This window comes from Xiphophorus couchianus, chromosome 8 (genome assembly GCF_001444195.1).
Source record: "Xiphophorus couchianus chromosome 8, X_couchianus-1.0, whole genome shotgun sequence".
Lineage (NCBI taxonomy): Eukaryota > Metazoa > Chordata > Actinopteri > Cyprinodontiformes > Poeciliidae > Xiphophorus > Xiphophorus couchianus.
The window spans coordinates 21448623-21470364 of record NC_040235.1 but is presented as its reverse complement, the minus strand read 5'-3'; the positions used below and the strand labels follow the sequence as shown (position 1 = coordinate 21470364).

Genomic DNA, 21742 nt, shown 5'->3' with positions numbered 1-21742 from the left:
AACAGTGGAGTGGTTTTCAGAATTTTTTTTATTTTATTTTACGAAAAACATTCCAAGTGTGCCGTTTTGGTTTTGTATTCAGCGTCTTTTTACATAAACATAAATGAAGTTCAGTGAAAACAACTTGTCTTAAAATTTGCCTAATAAGGGGAACATTTTTTACCTGTGTGTGAAAGTTATTCAAAGATCTGTTGTATTTTGCCAGAAGTCATCTAGTAAACAGAAGAGAATGTGTTCTGGTCGGATGAGACCAAGGTTTTTTTGCCTACATGCAAAACACTGTTAACTGTAACTTACCATTCTATTACAGAACACGGTGGTGGCAGTGTTATGCTATAGAGAACTGATTCTTCTGGTAGCTTAAGGTTCAAAGTGATATATTTTGCTTTTACCAACAATTGTAAGTAATATTATCATTTTGGAGAGGCCCAGTCAGAGTTCTCATTTTAATCTGACAGGAAGTCGGGGGATGATTAGGGTGATGACAAGCAGGCCTTCCGGTCTCAAAGACTTATCACCAAAGTAAAAATGGAAACGTGCAACAAATGGTTGACAATTGTAGAAAAAATTTAAATAAAAACACAAAAGCAAAAATGTTGTAAAGATGATATTTATGCTCTAGTTAACCTTCAACTATTATAAACAGAAAGCCAGAGCTACAGTCAAAATGTTTTAGATTAGCATATTCATTGTTAAAACGACGCAGCTCTGAATCCTACTGAGAATATTGCAAAGAAGAACGGACAAAAATGTCGCCAAATTGGTAAATGCTCCAAAAAAAAGACGGCTGAATACAAATATATGACGTATTAATCCTTGTATCCTTTTTCTGTGACTTCACAAACATGCACAACTTTGTGTTGCTACATAAAATCCTAATAAAAACATAAAAATTTGCAATGACGTGACAATACGTCAATATGTGGAAGCGGTATGGATACTTTTACAAGGCACTGCATTCAGCTACTGAAAACATCTTTTTTTTCCTCCTGTTGTTCTGCTGTAGCATTCCCACTTTGCTCTTCATTTTGATTTAGACTTGTGAGAGACTCCTAAATCGCAATTAGGTATAATTACAGCCTCTATCAAATCTAACTGTCCCGTGTGACCACAGTATGTATTTTTGTCGGCATGTCAGACTCCAAATGTAGTAAAAATGTTGTTCATTTCGCTAATTACACAGAAACACAAAGTAACACTTTTTAGTCTCCAGGCACCAGCACTCAATAGCAGAACTACTACTGCAACAACTTCATTAATCTGTTGATTATTTTCTTGCTAATAGGTCAATTGTTTGACCTGCAGGCTAGTGGAAAGGCCATTTAAATAGATTAAGATTTCTTTCTCGTTCAGCCAACTGGAACTAATTTAAACACATTCAATGTGTATCATTTGTAAGGGAGAACGCCTTAATTGTTCTCCTGTAAGCTGAGTTAAGCACTTTCCCACCTGCAAGAAAAAAAATAACTGAAATAAATAGTCCTCGTCACATTGAACGCTTTATTCAATATCAATTTGAATATATTAGGAATATTTAGGAAATGGAAATCTGATGTTATATAAACACAACCAGAGGTCTTCATAATACCACACACACAAAAAATATATTTTCTTATAAGCCACCTCCCCCCTCCCCCCCGCCCTCCTCACATCACAAAAATAAGATTTCAAACCAAACTTAGCACCGCATACGTGCGTGTGAGGATTAACACTCCGAATATCCACACAGACTGCTTGTAGCCTGCGCTTGCATGTGTGTGATCGAGACAAAAAGTCGTTTTCGTGCCGCTTCCTCTGCTTCCCAGTGTCTACAGCTGTTCATCTCTGCTCTGCTTCTTATGCTTTGTTTAGTTCCCACATGCTCCCTCTCTTCATTTTTTTCCCCCCACCCTCCCATCTATAATAAGAAGAAACCTGTCATCCTAGCATAGCTCATACTTTATAGAAGCCAGCAGCCCTGGGAGGGAGAACTACCAAAGAAGGCAATAACTCGAGTCTTAACAAAGAAACCACAGCAACCCTGGAACAGCAGAACGGACTGGAAGACAATACGGCCTCCACAGAGGCGAGCCGCCCCAACCATCTTATGCAGTGTTAAATTCATTTACAATGCACACTGTGTGTCGTAGGACCGGTAAAAATATAGGGCATGCTTTATGCAATATGGAAATATTCATGAGTCACAAATCTTGCATTTCTTAATTCATACGAGTAAAAGAAAAAAAATATTTATATATTTTCAGTTTATATGAATATTTTCTTTTTCCACCAGCATTTCCATATTCCATCTCAAAAACAAAATTTAGGGTCATGCATAATATTACTTAATCACAGAAACAACATATCAAATATTAAAATGAAGAGGGTTTTCTCTCTCTCTCTCTCTCTCTTAAAGATAACTAAATTAAATAAGGCCATCTGAGAAATACAAAAAATTATTCATGAAACCACTGAGCAAGGGAGTTTAATAAGTACATCTTAGTCATTGAGAAGTAAATATAAGGAGGTGGGATGAACTCTGAGCGTACCACTCAACAAGTTCAGTGAGATGTCTCATGTTGTGAATTTACAAAAAATTGAGTTTCTTTTTTAACCCCGGCGACTCAAACGTCCGACAAATCTTTTTTTCTCGTTTTCACCTCCTGACTCACTCTGCTCGACCAAAGAACATGTTGAAACTCCGGACCGGTAGATGGAGAATACTGAATAAGGAAAAATTAAGAATAGTCCATTGTGAGCATGTTTTTTGTTTTTTGACACCCCTGTTGAAGATGTGCAAAATGCTTAAAATGCAAACCTGTTTTAAAGTAGTTGCATAATTTTCCTCTGAAGAAATCTAACAATGAGATTTATACTTTTTTTTTTACCACTCTTACTTTTACCATCGTCCTCATTGTGTGGGGTACAAGATAAAATTAGGCTTCATCCAGCCTTATTTGTCACAGTTTCAGTTTTTTTACTTAAGATTTACCTCGGAAATTATAGTGTTTACTTACATTAAAGACGACCGGGAGGAAATACATGTATGTTGTTATAATGCACAATCAAGCCCAAAGACTTGTAATCACACAACTTGAGTATTGCCTACTTCTGGATCTACTCTACCTTGCAAAAATATATATATATTTGCACATCTTAAACTTTTTGACATTAGTCACATTACAACTACAAACCATTATGTACCTTAGCAGTTTAAAGCTGTTTTAGGTTTACAAAAAAATATACTGACACTATTCCAACTATAATCTGAACATTGGCATAAATTTGGCACAACTGCAATCCTACCAAGACGTCCATTTCATCAGAGACACAGCCAAGAGTTGCAGAGATCCACAGGAATAATATCACGACACAAAATCCATTCGTTGTGAATTACATTAATCTGTTCTTTTTTGAAAATGTGTAAGAAGAAAACCATAACTAAGTACAACTTCATGATCTACATTCAAAACATCATTTGTAGCAACAAAGCTAACACAGCACATCTTCTTGAGAAATAATAGTGGTAGCATCATTGTGGGTCAGGGTTGGAGGGACAAGGGGAATCCAATGAGAAAACCCCCGAGGTCATACGGGATCATTATCGGCCATCTTTAATCGTGACAGGAAACCTGTGGTCGTGAGCCGGAAGCGGCGGCCTGCGGTCGTCCAGTGTGACAGACGCACCGACAGCCGATTTTGCACCGACCCAACCAAAGACCGCCCGCAACAAATATCAGGCGGTGTCAAAATGTTTCTGTGACCGAAACATCCGATTTCTGTCCTCCTCGTCCCAGTCATGAACACATCTCCTGCTGCTTCCTCTCCCCTTCCTCTTCTCACCGTCTTGCTCTAATAATAAGTGCATCAACGCCCGTAACTCGCTGTCCGTTCCCCGACTGACTGACGTGTCTGTCGGATCCCTCTGACAAGACTTTGCCGCAGTAACAAGCCGCGCAGTCTGCCATCTTCTATCGCTTGGTGTGACACGACTTGCCGTCATATCAAGTTCGCAGAGGGTGACATGTTTAAGTTGTTAGACCGCACAGTGAGTGCTGCAAAACAGCAGGGCGATGCTACCGCACACACAACCTGAGTGAGCTACAATGGCCTGATTTGGTTACTACATTGGACTAAGCAGAATAGCCTAGTCAAAGTCCATGCCTTAATGTAATCAAAAATCTTTGGCAAGTCTAGCACTTTTGTGCATGAATTATAATCTTTTCTTTTTTTTTTCCTAAAGTGTTTTTTGATTTTCTTAAGACACAAAAAAGGTTTGGGGGGAATATTTTTATTTTTTTTAATAAATAAATTCTAGGATTTTTTTCTACATGATCAGTTGTAATTTTTATTAATACATCAATAGTATTAGTCTTAAGGGTTTAGTTGATGTCACACTATTTTTATTTTTTTTACCTGCAAGACTTCTCCGCAGTAGAAGTAGGGACTGGATTTTCCTGAGTTGGTCGGCCTTCTTTTCTGTCTGTCTGCCATATTGGATTTAACAAAAATGTTCTTGGACTTTCCAGTAGTTGATAGTGTAAGATGATTTATTCTTCCTTTTCAATTAATATGGTTTTATGTGAGATTGGTTATTTGCTGGGGATGTTGCATGGATGAGTGGGGGCGCTGTGCCTTCCAGAGGATATATTTCTTTCTTCTTCGGGGGTTGTTTTTTTTCTCCTCCAGTCTCTTCGGGGGCGGAGACGTTAGGCTGTTCGGTTGGACGGTGGAATAAAAGTCTGCAAAGCTACGCTATTCCCGCTCAGTGTCTGCTCTTTCTCTACCCACGACCTCTTATTTTCTGGTGATACAGTTCGAGATATCACTACGCAGTGTTACACTGGTGGCAGCGGGTTGTGGACGCTTTCAGCGATTGAAGAGGTGAGCACATGCTACGCATGCTAACCACAGATAGCTCATGCTGCACGTGCTGAGCGGCGTATATAGCGGCTGCTGAAGACGGACTTTTTTTTTTTTTTTTGCCCTGGCTCTCATCCTACTGCCGGTTACGGAGACGAATACACAGCTATGGCGAGTACTTTTTGGGATCAATTACCTTTTCATTCTGCAAGTAGCCGCACCAGGCCTCACTACAGCCACATTTTCATGGGGGATGGAAAAGAGGATTTTTCAAAATGGTGCAGACGTTTTGAAGTGACTGTTGCTGCTGATCCTGATACCACTGAGGACAGTTTGGTGAAGCTGCTACCTACTTAGGAGGTGCTGCTTTTAGTTACTGGGATAGCCTGTCTGATGCAGTAAAAGCTGACTATTCCGCCACAAAGGAGAAGCTGAAGAGCGTTTTTGGACAAACTGCTTATTTGTCGACTTTCCAGAGCTACATTAATGCACGCAGTCGCCTTCCTGGTGAAGCCCTTCCTGTGTTTGCTGCTGAGATTTGCCGTTTGGTTGAAGAAGCTTTTCCGACTTACGGTGATAATGCTAAACAGGGCGAAAAATTTCGACGCTTTATTGCTGGTCTTGACCCATACCTTCAGCTGCGATGTCACGAGCAGGGTGTTGATACACTGGAGACTGCTCTAAAGTTTGCTATGCAGATTGAAACTGCTCACCAAGCTAGTAGAGTGTTCACTACCACGCCTCCTGTGCAGTCTTTGTCTACATCATTAGTTTACCCTGCTGTGTCACCTGTGTGGTCTACTCAGGTTCCTTCACCCACTCCTCTAGGAGTCCACTCAGCTACTGCAGATGATTTAAAGACGATGGCAAAGACTATTGAAACACTGTCGGACAGAGTTCAACAGCTGCAGCTGGCAGTTGACCGCCAGCGCGAGAACACACATCGCCAGGACAGGCGAGACTATGGATTTCGTCATCGGAGCCCCACTCCAGGTGAACGCCAGGGTGACCGATATTCATCAGATGGCTACTATGGATCTCCTCCACGACGTAGAGACTCATCGAACGACCGAAACGCACCTAACCACAGTTCCAGTTCATATGTGAAGGATGGACACAACCAGCAGGGTCCACGTACCCTATCTGGATCATCTGAACGCTACACGCAGGGCTACAGCTCTTCAAACAGAGGCTACGCTAGTCGTGGCCGCTCTCCTGACCGCTATGAAAGGGGCCGACGTAATCACTCTCCCAGCCCAGGGCGAGTACGTTTCCGGTCTCCTTCACATTCGAACCATGATCAGGTAAACTAGGAGTAGCTGACAATGAGGGCAAATTGCCAGCTACTGACTTCGCCCTAGCCCAGACACACAATGACACCTACCATGACACCGTTACTAGTGACGTTACAGGTTTGGCTGATGTAGAGAAGAGATATGTGTCAGTGGTTATTGAGGACACTGTAGTGCATGCTTTTCTTGACACTGGAGCGGACGTTTCAGTCATTAGTGAGGACTTTAGAATGGCTACACCTGCTCTTCACAGGAAGCCCATTGTAAAACGGTTTATTCCTCTCACTGGTGTCACAGGTGACCCCCTTGACTCTGTAGGCTCCATTTATGTGAACCTAACTATTGCAGATAAGCTCATGACACACACATTTCAAGTTGTCAGAAACTGTACAAAGCCAGTCATTTTAGGTTGGGATTTTATGGTGGCAAACGGCATTACAGTTGACACTCGAAACATGACTTGCAAGGTAGCAGGTACAGCTCTGCCACTAGTTAGTCCACATCTGTATGTTCCCTGCCTGACTGCTGTTTCAGTATCATCCACCGTTAGCATTCCTGCTATGTCTGAGAGGGTCATCACTGCTACTCTGGATGCACCCCAGAAAGGGTTGTTACCTAGCGGCTACATGGGTGTGTTTGAACCACATTATACCGACCAGTCTGCTGCGGGTATTGCATGGACTGTGGCCAGGGTAGAACGAGGTTCTATTTGTGTTAAAGTAGCTAATGTTTCACATAGTGATGTCATGTTACATAGTGGTACACAGGTGGGCCACTTTCATGCTGTCTTAGCAGAGGGCCAGGGTGAATTCACCATTATGGACAGTTCTATCTGTAACATTAATACTCAGACACCTGACGGTCCCAGAATAATCCCTCTTACAGATAGTACAGACTCGGATCTGACACCTCTGCAGAAAAAACAACTGACAGAGACTTTGACTTCTTTTGCAGATGTTTTTAGTCAACACCCACATGACTTTGGCAGGACTGACATAGTGACACACAAAATTACTACAAACGGTGACACCCCAATCTCACAAAGAGCCTACCGCACCTCTCCGGCCATGAAGGCAGAAATTCGCCGTCAAGTTGAAACACTTAAATCACATGATTTGATAGAGGACAGTTCAAGCCCCTGGGCCAGCCCAGTAGTTATGGTGAAAAAGAAGGATGGCTCTTACAGGTTTTGTGTAGATTTTCGTAAACTGAACTCTGTCACCGTTACTGACGCTCACCCCTTACCGAGAGTTGATGACAGTCTAGATGCGCTTTCTGGTTCGCAGTACTTTTCTACCATGGACATGTCTAGTGGGTACTGGCAAGTACAAATGGATCCAGCAGACAGACAGAAGACTGCGTTTACGACAGGTGACGGCTTGTACCAATTTAAGGTCATGCCAATGGGGCTTAAAAACTCACCTCCGACCTTCCAAAGGCTCATGGAGCTGGTTCTGAGAGGACTGCACTGGACGACTTGTGTCATTTATTTGGATGACATCATTTGCATGGGAAAAACCTTTGAAGATCACCTAGGCAATCTCACAGACATTCTCACTCGTTTTCGACAAGCTGGTTTAAAGCTAAACCCAAAGAAATGTGACTTTTGCAAACCTACTGTGAAGTACATGGGGCACATTGTGTCTCGGGATGGACTGGCATTGGACCCTGTAAATAGTGAACGCATCAGAAACTGGCCTGTTCCACGCTCTCCAACAGAGGTACGTGCTTTTTTGGGACTGTGTTCATATTACAGACGTTTTGTACATAAATATGCCTTTATTGCTCAGCCTCTGCATAGGCTTACCCAAAAACAAGTGGTGTTTGAATGGACAGATGACTGTTCTGCTGCTTTTCAAGCACTTAAGGATGCACTGACTTCTCCTCCAATAATGGCATTTCCCAACTTTGACCAACCATTCATTTTGAGTACGGATGCATCTAATTTTGCAGTTGGTGCTGTACTGTCTCAGACACAACAGGGACAAGAAAGGGTTGTATCTTTTGCAAGTCATGTACTTTCAAAAACAGAGAGAAAGTGGTCTACATATGACAAAGAACTGTATGCCATTGTGTGGTCAATTAGACACTATAAACATTATCTGAGTTGCAATCCTTTCACGATCATCACTGATCATCGTCCTTTACTCAGCTTAAGGAAGATGGACGTCACGCATGACCCTACCGGACGCAGGGGTCGTTGGGCATTGGAGTTGGACCCGTATCAATGGAAAATCACTCACAAAGATGGCAAGAAACACACAAATGCCGATGCCATGTCACGTATACCATTGGAGCAGGATTCAACTGAGGTGACAGTTTCAGCGCTGCCTGATGGTCACTCTCCTTCTTGCGGTACAGAAAAATCTGTTTCGCCGGCTGAGTTGCCATGTTCAGGCCCTGAACGTTCAGAGATGACCAATGTTGTACCACAAGTGTGTTGTGTGGACAATGATAGAACACATGTCAATATGGGGTTTGCCACATTACAACAGACATTATCCAATCAAAACATGGACATTGTATGTGCACAACTCTCTGATCCTGTTTTCTTTGAAGTGTATACCTGGGTGAAAAACAAGAAACGTCCCTACCTCAGACAGGTAAAAGGTAGAGTTCAGAGAAAACTTTGGTGGCAGTTTCCTAAGTTATCACTATGTAATGATTTGCTTTGTCGCAAAGGTCAGAGTGCACCGGGGAAACCCGAGGTCTATCAAGTGTTAATTCCACCTGCACTTGTTACAGAAACAATGCATTTTCTGCATGGTAATCCTTGTTCTGGTCATTACAGTGCTGAGCGTACATTTAAGAAGGCATTGACAGTGTGTTATTGGCCAGGAATGAGATCTGATATTGAAAACTTCTGTAATCTGTGTAAGACATGTGAAGCTTTCCGAAAAGCTGTACCAAAGCACAGAGCCCCTTTGCAATCTATCCAGACTGACAGACCATTTCAGTTGGTCTGTACGGACATTACTGAACTTCCGGTTACCTCTCTTGGTAATAGATATGTGCTTGTGGTACAGGACCATTTTACCAAGTATGTAAACGCCTATGCTATGTCTGACCAAAAAGCTGCCACAGTAGCACAGTTGCTGTGTGAACGGTATATACCTGAACATGGTGTACCTGAGGAACTGTTGTCAGATCAGGGACGACAATATGAATCTGAAATTATTCACACAATTTGTCAGAGACTACAAATGACAAAAAAAAGAACCTCTCCATATCACCCAAGAGGGAATGGTATGGTAGAACGGTTTAATCGGACTCTGAAAGAGCAGTTGGCCCGACTCATTCAGGACTACGGAGGCGAGTGGGACCACTACCTCCCTGCTGTGGTACTGTCTTTCAACTCTACTCCTCACTCGAGCACAGGGTACTCACCATATTTCCTTGCTCATGGACGAGAACCCCGACTACCTGCTAATGTCCATATTTCATCGCCAAAGGTTTCTGATTGCCCACAAAACTATGGTTCAGAACTGGCTACACGGATGGACGCTGCTTTTGAGACTGTTCTTCTCCATCGCGAAGAACAAAAACAAAAACGAGAGTACTATTACAATAAGGACACACGGTTTAGGCCTTATGCTTATGGTGATCTGGTATGGATAGATGACCCCACCACACGACGACAAAAGCTTTCTCCAAACTGGACTGGTCCATTTAAGGTTGTGTCTGTGGATGAAAAGGGGCTCCTTTACAAGCTGGTGGATGTAACATATCCTCAGGCTGCGACCAGAGTCATTCACTATGATCGTTTAAAACCTTATCGTAGCTCCACAGACACATTACCCACAGATGTCTCCCAGTCTGTATTTCCTCCAAACAGGGACACACTGCCGAGGTATACTGCTTTGTCTGGTTCATTGCCCTGGCTTTTTGGCCAAACAGCGGCAGCCCAGACATCAGGAACCACTAGGTCGTTGCCATCTTCACCAAGGAACCCAACAGGACTCATTTCCCATCAGCCTACACAACCACCCCCCAGCTTGCCGCCTTCTGGGGGTGCAGTTATTACCAGGCATGGGCGTACTGTGCGGAAGCCACAGCGACTGCTGTTATGAGATAAATGATCGTTGTTGTTCTTATCAGGGGGGGTAAAAAAAAACAACAAAAAAAAAAAAACTGGTTCCGTTAAACCCAAACATGTTGACCGTTGTTCTTTATAAAGGTCTTATTGTGAGTTTGTGTCCTTGGTTTTGTAACCCCCCCCAGGTGATATGTGACAGTCTGGAAGGATTGTGCTTTGGTGAAATTATTTTTTTATGTAACAACTTCATTTTGAAATGAGGACATTTCATTTAAAGAGGGGGAAGTATGTAAGATGATTTATTCTTCCTTTTCAATTAATATGGTTTTATGTGAGATTGGTTATTTGCTGGGGATGTTGCATGGATGAGTGGGGGCGCTGTGCCTTCCAGAGGATATATTTCTTTCTTCTTCGGGGGTTGTTTTTTTTCTCCTCCAGTCTCTTCGGGGGCGGAGACGTTAGGCTGTTCGGTTGGACGGTGGAATAAAAGTCTGCAAAGCTACGCTATTCCCGCTCAGTGTCTGCTCTTTCTCTACCCACGACCTCTTATTTTCTGGTGATACAGTTCGAGATATCACTACGCAGTGTTACAATAGTGTATTGCATGACGCACTAGTGTCCACTTCAGTGGTCTGTGTGCATTTACAACATACTGTACATATCCACAAGAAAATGGCCTTTAGACAGCTGTCCACTGCAGTGACCGCTACGCATGAAAAGGCTAGTGTATTGTTCTACCGCATGAAATGCTTGTAGTGAAAATTGAAATGTACAGTGATAAAATGTAAGAAAAAAGTTCCAGGGTCATAAAAACTGGGTTACACTGGATCTCCAACTGAAGTGAAAGACAAAATAGAAGATTTCCAACGTCCTTCTGACAAAACTACAAGGCTTGATTTAATTCTTTTGCAAGAAAAGCTCTGACACAACAAACTAAAAAGTTGTGTCTGAGTTCTTGAGCGTATCTGGACCTCACTTTATACACAACAGAGATTTGAAGGCATATGTAATATGGCTACAGTCCGGTTCTGAGGAAGCATAATCCTTTCCAAAGAAAGCTTTTTTTTCTTATTTTACAGCACAGCTCCTCACTAAATCAATGTGTGTTCAGTTCCATTTGGCCTCATTTCCAAATTCGAAGTTGAGGGCGACCATTTTTGCACAACTCCTCCTTTTGAAAGGTGTCCGCCGTTGGCCCGAACGGAAAAATAACTTTATCTGGAATGTTGTCAGCTGGAGCATCAGGACAGCAGGCGGGCAGAGGGGACATCTGTTCAAAGCTCCTTTGTTTCCCCATCTATCTTTTGTTCTACCTCTTATCAATATTCACCCGACGTGTGTTCGTTTCACTCTCCATTCTGCGGCGCTTTGTACGCAGGTCACCGTACGAGCCATATCCTCTAATTTTGCACGTAAGCAAATTCAGCCAAGACGACTCGAGTATAGCCGAGCAGGTCGGAGATGCGGCTCGTTTTGAGGGAGACGGAGAAGCAGAACGAAAGCCCGGTCACAACAGATGTCGCTCGCTCTCGAGGGAATCGGACACAGGATCGGAGGGATAAGAGACGGAGGAAGGCGAGGACAGCAGACCACAAGACATATCTGAGGTCACCGTTCCCCCTTGTAGAGATTGCTTGAACAGGAAAAAGTCTCGGCGATTTGGCATGCGTGGAAGGTGACGGAGAAAGATAAGGGATCCCAATAGCATTCTCTCTTCGTGCGAGGGAATCAGATAATTCAGGGTGCTGGGGAAACTAAACTCCCTATCAGTTATTGCTGAAGGTTGCAGCATTTTGTTTGGTTTAAAAAACAACAAAAACAAAAACAATCAATCCAGATAGGCAAAAAAACCCAGGTTGTATCAAAAATGAACTAAGCTGAGGAGGTGCACTTTCACCTGCTCTGTGGCAACGAACTGCAAGACAGGAGCTGCAGACGCCTCTTCTTATTCTGACACATGCCAGGTGTGAGGTGACGAAATGCACACAGAGCTGTGTGTTTTGAAATTCAAGGAACGCGGCTCAGTGATGAAGTTGATAAAAGTTCAAAGTATATTGAGGTTATAGAGAGAGAAAAAAAAAACAACAACAACCAGAAGATTTGAATTCCCTTATAGGCAAGTTTTAAATCCTTTATTTGGAAAGGACGAGCGAGCGAAGACTAGAAATGTAGAAATGCGAAATCACCTGCGTTTTTATCGGAAACGTGTGCGACACTTTGTTCCGCTAAAGTCGCGTTTCTGTTAAATCGGAGATGGAGTTAAAATCACACGTCCAATAAAAAAAACATGCAGTGCCATCTTCCTCCTACCACTTCCTGTTGTGGTCGTCATCTTTCCCGCCGGCAGTAACATCTGGTCGGTCATCGCGAAAAAAGCATTTCGGTTGCAAGACAGACAAATTTCGACAAAGCTGAAAAACGACCTCATCCTAGCGGAAAAACGTTCTGTCGAAAGGCGTGAGTTTTTGTTTTGATTTTCAGACTACGTAGCGCAGCTACATAGTCGATGGAAACGCAGCGACAGATAGACATTACATCCAAGCTGCTTTATCATGTCATAAAATGTGGAAAAATAAATAAAATTCCGAGTTCTTTTGTAACGCAGCTGAAAACTTTACAATCTTCCTGGTACCCCTCACTCACCACATGGTTTTTTTTTCTCACCAAAATCAATTTCTACCCTTTGCTTTCTCCCTCTGGCATGAAGAGAACTTTCTGAACCCCCCCCCATGAGGTTCTATGATGGGCACATGGACATTTTTGGGGTTTCGTTTGCAACTCATCTCTTCCTCCTCTTGCTGTTTAACAAAAGCCTCTCAACTTTTCTGTCTCTCCTATTGAAAAGCCACACTGCTCGACAGGCCCTTGGATACATTTTCGGAATCACCAGCGTATTTGCACCTTTTTTTTGTGTGTGTGTGTGTTCTCGTGCGATTAAAGCGAGTACGGCTCGATGACGACTAGCATCTCTCTGTCTCTCTCCGGTGCTTTTGCTCGCAGTACCAGCAGGAGATTGCAGTGCTGCAGGAGAAACTGCGCGCCTCCGTGCAGAAGCTGGAGGAGTACGAAGCCCGTCTGAAGGGGCAGGACGAGCAGGCCCAGAAGGTCTTGCTGGAGTACCAGGCCAGGCTGGAGGAGTCGGAGGAGCGTCTGCGCAGGCAGCAGGACGACAAGGACCTCCAGATGAAGAGCATCATCAGTCGGTATGGGAGGAAGAGTCCGGAGTGTGTGCTGCTGTGCGTTTGCTCTCTTAACTATTAACAGTTGTGTCCCCATTTGTTGTTGTGACACCCAGGTTAATGTCGGTGGAAGAGGAGCTGAAGAAGGACCACTCTGACATGCAAGCAGTCGTGGACTCTAAACAGAAGATCATTGATGCGCAGGTCTGTCGAAATATTCTGACAGGAAACATTCATTGTAGACTGATCACAGAAGATGTTTAATTCATTTTGGCCTCTAATCTGGCTGAGGAAAGCTCCAATTGTTGACCAGAATATACCTGTTCTGTCTTTCTTTCTCTCTTTTATTTAATTTTTTCCCCCTGAGAAACAACATTTACTTTTGTGACCCCCTTTTACGGCACGAAAATACATTTCAGATATATACGTCTCTCAAGTCAAACCGGAAAACATCCCCCGCAGCGTGGCATTAATGCAAATTCACGCACAGACAAACAAAGGTCATTAATCTCCTTCACGCCCACAGTAATGAGAGTGTGTGTCTGCAAACAGCCGCAGCTCGGTAAGGCAGTCTATGCTCTCCGTCAACAGGCAGGGAAAAATAAAATATAAAGAGTTTGAGTGAAATGCTTACATTTATGGTTATGACGCCCCTGCATCATATTCTCAACAACTTTTTTATTGTTAGCTTTGCTTAGGCTGTCATCTTGGCTATGTTTTTGGTGGGTTACATTGTTTACTTTTGCAGATCTTCAAGTAGAGTAAGAGTGCTCACTCCATACTTAATGCATAATCAAAAGATGACAACCGCATGAGAAACTCCCATCTTAAAGGGTTTTATTGTCTAGAGGACAATGAGCTTTGTGTGTTTAACTGGAAGTCGCAGTCTGAACTTCTAGAACACTTTGGAAACTTTAATATTGTATGGAGGCTGTTCTCCTAAGCTCATTAGTCTTAAAAGTGTACTTTAAAAGACAACAGACTTGTCACTTTTCAATTTAAAATATACTTCCTGTTAATGTAAAAAGTAGTATGTAGTATTTAGAGCTTTTTAATCGCCAGTTAATCATCACAAACAGATCAAATCCTCTCGGGAATCTATTGGAACAAGTTTAGCAAACTCAGATCTCAGCTGAAGAACAGATCGCAGTAGCCTGTCTGAAACGGGGTTTTTGTTTTCTGAAAAGGTTTCCTTCTCGTTATGTTTCTTGTGCAGGAGAAGCGCATAGCGTCGCTGGATGCCGCCAACGCTCGTCTCATGAGTGCGCTCAGCCAGCTGAAGGAGCGTTACAGCATGCAGACCCGCAACGGCATCTCCCCCACCAACCCCACCAAGCTGCAGATCACCGAGAACGGAGAGTTTCGGAACAGCAGCAACTGCTGAGGCGGCTCGGCGCGCGTCTGAGGCTCCCGGGCGTTGTACATCGTATTCCTCCCCCACTCACCCCGTCGGGGTCGACGAGTGCCTGTTTTTAGATGGACTGTGAGACTTGTGTGGGCGTGGGTGTGTGTGTGTGTGTGTGTGTGTGTGTGTGTGTGTGTGTGTGTGGGTGCGTTTTAGAAAAGCAGTCGGCGTACTTCCGGAAGACATTTCCACTTTTTCTCAGTTTGGAGACAAATGTTTGGCACGAGGACGTTTTACGCGAGGGCCCACCCAGAAGGAGTGCAGCTCGGAGCGGATCACCAGATGGCCTTCACTGGGAGGCTGGTGGAAAGAGAGAGGAGGCAGGGCAGAGCCTGTACATAAAAACTCTGAGCCGCGGACGAGTTGAGTCGCTGCGAATACCCGAGCGCCCGTCCACGCCTGGGACAAACCACTATAAAAACGGCACGCATCGACGATCCGCTCCTCCTTTCCCTCTCCCGACAGCGAAGTGGGCCCATTTAAAATCGCACGCTGAGGATTTTCACTTAAGGTTGTCTCCAGAGGTTTACTTTCCAACGCTTTATCTCAAAGTTTATGTTTTTAAAGAACCAAATGAGAGCTATAAATAGATATTTTTAAATCTAAAACAATCTTCTCCACGTCCTTTTTAACTCAGAGGTGTGTTCCTGAGCGTCCCGTTTACCCCGTCACCCCCCCCCCCCCCTCTCCCCCCCCCAAAGCAGTGCACTTTGTGAAAAGCTATTGGTACACGAAACGCCTTAACTAGGGAACACACCTCGACTTTAACCCCGCAGCTCCTCCCGATTCTGCAAAATAATCCAAAAACAACCCCATAAAGGCACAACTTATACTGTGGATTTGTAGAGAATACGACGTAAAACGAGATGAGATGTATTATAAATACTAAAGTAAATGAATTCTATGTGATGCTATATTAATGAAATTTAACATAGATGTATGCATTTTCTTTTCCTTCTAGAGTATACACACACATATAATAATGTCAAATATAAAAGCAGCCCTTTATTTAAAGAGATTTAGTGTCATCTTTCCTTCTCTGATGGTGAGAGACTGTAGTGTGTAGCTTGCTTTTGGAGCCCTGGAAAGGAAGACCGCACCTGAGCAGTGATCAGCACCTCAAAGAGCCTTTGTTGTTCTTTATGTAATTCATGCAAGTGTTAGAAACCCCTTTATTATTGTTTTTGTTGTTTGTAGGGTGTTAGAACGATAATACCGAGTTATAATATGGAGATTTCACAGTCTCATGGTACTAAAACAAAAGTCCATAATGCAATCTGATTGTGTTTAAAGCCCAAAATCTTCAGATTCCTACTATACTACTGCTAAAATATACCGTACTGATTATTATCAGAAAGTATTTTTTTATATACACCCATTCATTTGACAGAACAAATATGCTGCTTGTGACTTGGCAACTAGTTTTGACAATGGATGGAGCTCCATTAGTTTTCACACCATAAACTAATGGTTTATGGTGTGAACATATTGTGACAACATATTGTCACAGTTGAATATATGTCCAAACAATGTGGTTTTTAATTATTAGTTTAAACCACCAGATATTTTGCAATTTGCGAAACACTAAGAAAATTCCTCTATTCTGGCTCCATTCTGGTGTTTCATTACCAGAACTTAAAACCCTTGGAGGAATTTTTGCTGTTTTGAAACCTTAATTTTTTTTCCCAAACCTGGTATCCAAATCTCAGTATGATAATGTTGAGGGGAGAAAAAAAAAAAAAGACACTGGGAATTTTTCCTTGCCTTGTCAAAAGTAAAGGTAGAATAGTTTAATTTATTATTATTTTTTTTTTTGGTATTTGATCCCAAACGCTGGCTCATGTCTAGAATGAGCTCAATCAATGCGTAGTAGGTGTTTTCTTTTGTTGTTTTGTTTTGTTTTTTTTCCCTGGTGCTCATCACTGCTCCGTCGGCAACACATCATTAATTGTTATAGGGATGTTGGTCGATTCTCTCTAGTTGCGCAGGAGCTATAGAGCGACGCGTCTCGATGCACTCGCTCATACTATACACTGGACTGGCAGAGCCGTTGTTTGTCATTGACCTCCATTCAGTCAATTTTCTCCCTAACCGCTTTATTTGTCCGCTGAAATGAAGTATGCTGCATCCAAACTGTGACTCCATCGATCCTCCTTGGCATTAGTGTTCTCTCTCGCCTGCCCTTTTTTTCTTGCTCCTGCCTGACCTCATCTTTTTTTGTGTTGTTGTTTTTTGCCTCTGAATGTATAGACACCGTTGTAAAGTCTCGTCGTTGTAACTCACTGTCGGCTCACTCTCATCTGCTTTTTAGGTATTTTTGTACTCACTTCACATGCAAAAGTCTCAATACATCGACAGCCAGTCGTAGCATCTACACCCATCAGTTTCATTTGGTCGCCGGTTGGTCAGTGAGGATGGCTGCTCTTATACATATATATAAATAAATATATATATATATATAATACAATACAATATAATTATTGACTGCATCGTGAGATGGGAGATCATGGGATTGTGTAAATAAAATGCCCACACTATTTTTACCGGATGTTAACAGAACATTTTGTAAATGTTTTTTTTTGTTGTTGTTGTTGTTGTTGTTGTTTTTTTTCGTGCTCGGACTCTGCTGTATCATTATTGATATTGTAAATATAGAAGATAGCCCAGTCAGTCATCTGTCCTCATCGGGCAGAGCTATACAAATCAATTAATCAGTCAGTGTTCTCTCTGTTGAAAAGCTTGTGTTTGTATTTTACCGTGTACTATCTCTCTAGCCAAAAACAGAAAAAAAAAAAAAGAATTGATCACGTAGGGGTTTGACTCTTTGAGATGTATGCCTTGCTGGTTTCAAGCCAACTCGAGTCCGATGAGCTGCGCAAGCACAATCCTGTAAATCTCATCAGTCTCACTCAATGCACTTTTACATTTAGTGGTTGGTTTCTATTTCACTTTTTCTTTTTCTTTTTTAACGCAGAACCCCGTTTCAGGCATTTCAAGGTTCCTAAGCAACTAAAGGGAGTTATCCTTAGTTAAATACCAGGCATTTCACACCTGCATACTACACGGCTATGTGAAGCTGTTTGTCTGCACAGATTAAAGCAAGACTATGATCCATTTGTCAAATTCTTTATTTTTAAATGATAGCTACATGTACTGACTAAATTGGCTCAACAAAGCTTTATTTACATGCAGTCTAAGTTTACAACTAACTTTTGTGTCCTAGCAATTTCATTACACCTTTGTGCAGCTAAATGTCTAACTTAATATTTTTGTTTTTTTACAAGTAGTGCACTTGTGCACATTTAGGTCATATGAATGTGTACTAGATGTGTTTCTTAACTGTCTCATTTTAAAAAATAAGGGTTTTTTTTAGCATCTAGTTAAGCAGTAAAGCAATTTATAGTTGGCTAATTCTAGCAAAACAGAGTTACTGAATTAGGTCAATTCCAACTCTATGACACGGTAAAGCCAGAAAAGCACTAAATAGGTTTAGTCTTTTTTTTTTCTTTTGCAAATTAAAACTTGGAATCATTGTAACTTATTGAAATGATAACCCTGAAATATATTTATCACACAGTTTATAGCCACTGTTTGACTAATTGCTAAACCATCAGATATTTAGCGATTTGCGAAACTGGGCGAATTTGCAAAAATGGTTGACTGTTAATGTTAGCAATTTGATGCTATTTTAGCTAAGCTACTGTTTAACTAAATGTTGAAATAGTAGGTGCTCCAATTTGTCAAAGTTTTCAGGTTTGCCAATAATTTTCCAAATAAACCTGAGATTTGACTTACTTTTAGCATTTTAGCATAATGCTAATTTACGGTTCAGTTTTTAACTATTTGTGAAAGTTGGCAAATGTACTAACCTATACTCCAAATAAGCTCAAGAGTTTCAGTCAACATTGTAGCCCAATGCTAACTCTTACTTAGATACATATTATCTAAGTGATATGTTCCTAAGAAGTTACCTTTGTGCATCATATGTTTTTCAGATTTTATTTCAGTAAAGCTGCTTTTCACAAATTCTGCCATATTTGACTTTTGCTTTGTTCCATAAACATTTTAGTATTTGTGCTTGGTTAACTTTTTATTATTGGCATGGAGCCAGCTGAGTGTCTTGTAGCTACCATTATAAAACTATAATGGTAGCTCTACTGTTTTATTTACAATCTAAATGCTAAATAAGCCAAATTTATTATGCCCAGAAGCAGATTATCATAACTCCAGTCATAGTCTTGCTTTAAGATCTCGAAGATTAAAATGCATCCACTAATAGTTATATTTTCCAATCAGTACTTTCACTAACATCAAACAGGCGCCAGTGATCAACTTTTGGTTTTCCCTTTCATGAATCGGATAAAACAAAAGCTCATTTTTGACCATAGTTCGACCAATCAAACAAAGGATTAAGTTAAATATAAAGCTATAAGTAAAAGATGTATGTTTTCTATTCTATTGTAGAAAAAAAATACTTTTGTAATTCTGTTGAAAGTATAAAGTATTTGCTGGATTCTGCTTCCTTTGATGACGGTGACAAAACAATAATGTACAGAAGAACTCGTGTTGACAAAACGTGGCTGTGCAATTTATGTACATTTGCAACTAGACCTATTAAAGTTTTATTTAGCTATTTTAAACTCTCCTCTGTGTGCATCTCTGCTGTACAGCCTCGGCGGTGCGGTTCCCTGTGACGTTTTAAACCGTGGAGGCTAAACGGATTGGACGGCCTGTGCGATAGATCACGTGTTCATTAAATGCTCAAGGAGACCCAGATTGATTATAGGCATCTAGAGAGAACATATGCTCAGAGTGGGGATCCAAAGGCAGAGCGAAGGGTATGATGGAGACATGAATGAGTGGGTTTGAGCGGTGCCTACTTTTCACAGCTAGCATGACCTACATACTGCCTGATTGTTATTCCCCACACTTGGTAGGAAAAATCAAGACATGTGAAAGTGAAAAAAAGGGGGGGGGGACTTTTGAAAACTTTAAATTGACATGAAATCCTCAAAAAAGAGAGATGGAGATGTCGTGGCAGAGAAGCCGTGTAATGTTTTATTGCTGTAACTGCCGCATGTGTTTCTTTAACCATATGTATTTTAAAGTGAAGATCTCATGTTGGTAATTACTCCCTGTGAGGCGAACTGGCTTCTTTAGCCAAAACTAAACAGGTTTCCTGCATCCAAGACACATCGAGGCTGCCAGACATAATAACATAAGCACTACTCTTAAATGTTTCAATAATTAAAAGTATGAAACATTGAGGTGTAGATGCTTGTACTTCTTTTTCCTCCTGGATCCTAAAATATGTTGTTTTGTTTTTGTTTTTTGGGTTTTTAAAAAAAATAATAATAATAAGAAGAAACTAAAACGATGGTGTAAGCTGGGCCCGTTTTCTAAGGGATGAAAGGTAGAACATAACTCTGCCTGATGCCTGTCACACATTTGTTGGACCACTGAACGACAACAACAACAAACGCGCTGTCATGAATGCAGACGCAGGAGCTCAGCTGGGACCGCCAGCCTCCACAACAGAAGGTCGAGGAAACACGGGCAGATGGTTGTGCTGTGAAACATATCGAAGGTCTTTAAAACACATAAAAATGAGCCGCTTCCGATTCATCCATCAGCCTCCTTGAGGACGGAGACGTAAATAGCACCGTGGTGCCAACGATAGAGGCTGCCGGTATAAAAGCAATATAAGATTGAAGCTGCGTGCGACCTCGAACTCGCCGTCGCAGATGCTGTCGCGCATTTCCCGCACCCGTCCGCCAGGCGATACACGTCGTTGCGTTTGGCAGCGCTCCCTGACAACACACCCAAAATCTGGTGCAGGTCGGCTGATGTAGTGAGCAGATATAGCTGATGGATTAACTTAGGGGGCTCGGTGGAGTGAAATTACAATGGAATGCTGTTGGGCTCTGTAGAGATTCACGAGTCAAACATAACAAGTTTGGTGGAAATCGGATGATTTAGAGACGATCACATGCAAACGGCGAGGGGTTGAAATTCGCCATTCGGCCACGCCCACACGGCTCTTGGTGCAGCTCGACTCGAAACTGTGGAATTTAGAGCCAAACATATGGCAACATACTACAGGTCACTTCGTCACGCCGCCACGCCCACCTGCTCCATCGAAATCCGTCGGTGTTGGAAACCCAGTCACACCAACATGTTTTCTGTCTCTGGACACAGTTTCATGTTGATTAGGGCAGAGGGGTTTGATAGAGACCGTTTCCAGTAAAACATGGGACGTCCAGTTCTCAGGGGGCGTGACTTAAGTGATGTCATCATTTGACCATTGGCCCCCGATGATGATCAATCACGGAAAGTTTGGTGCCTCTGTGAGTTTTTGTGTAGGAGTTATAGCAGTTTCGTGTTTCAGCATGCATGAAAACTGACCGTTTTGATAACTTTTAATCGGCCATGCCTTATGAACAAACTGACCAAGTTTGAAGCCGATCAATAGAAATCCCTAGGAGTTTGATCAAAAGCAAACACTGTATGCAAAAGGCCAAAATGGGGTAAAAATAGGAACTTCAATCCAAAATGGCCGACTTCCGGTTTGACTTGCACTATGACTTTAATTGAATTTTCTGTGTATCTTGGGGAACTCTACTACTGTGCCAAATTTAATGTCTCTACGATGAAGTAAGGTCAATGCCGACGGTATTTTAAAAGTTGCCGTTTCTGTTGTGATTTTTGCGACGACTTTAAAACACGTAATTTTCACGCAGACTTGACACGTCCGCCAACTTTGGTGAGTCTTTGAATATGATAAAGCCCCCAAAAGGCAAATTCATTTGATGGAAGCACAATAAAAAGAAGAAACAGTGCGAGTACAACAGGCCTTAGCAGCTCTTAGCTGCTCAGACCTAAATATAGAGTGCATTGCAAAAGTGTACCTTGTGAGGTTTTCCGCACTTTGTCTTGGAACAACTATGAATTTTGTTGTATTTTATTTGACAACCAAATATAAATCTAA

The 21742-nt window shown here is 42.0% G+C and overlaps 1 protein-coding gene across 11 annotated transcripts in view; it reads left to right on the top strand.

Moving 5' to 3' along the window:
- Window positions 1–19394, top strand: part of LOC114149067 (disabled homolog 2-interacting protein) — a 184085-nt gene extending 164691 nt beyond the window's left edge. For 8 of the 11 annotated variants that reach the window (XM_028024624.1, XM_028024628.1, XM_028024627.1 and 5 more), the window contains 3 exons: window positions 13171–13373; window positions 13466–13553; window positions 14566–14733. In XM_028024624.1, the coding sequence (XP_027880425.1) occupies window positions 13171–13373; window positions 13466–13553; window positions 14566–14733 (459 nt within the window). Of the gene's footprint in view, window positions 1–13170; window positions 13374–13465; window positions 13554–14565 lie in introns of all 11 variants that reach the window. The other 3 variants (XM_028024623.1, XM_028024625.1, XM_028024633.1) reach the window with 1 other exon arrangement.
- Window positions 19395–21742: the final 2348 nt, after the last annotated feature.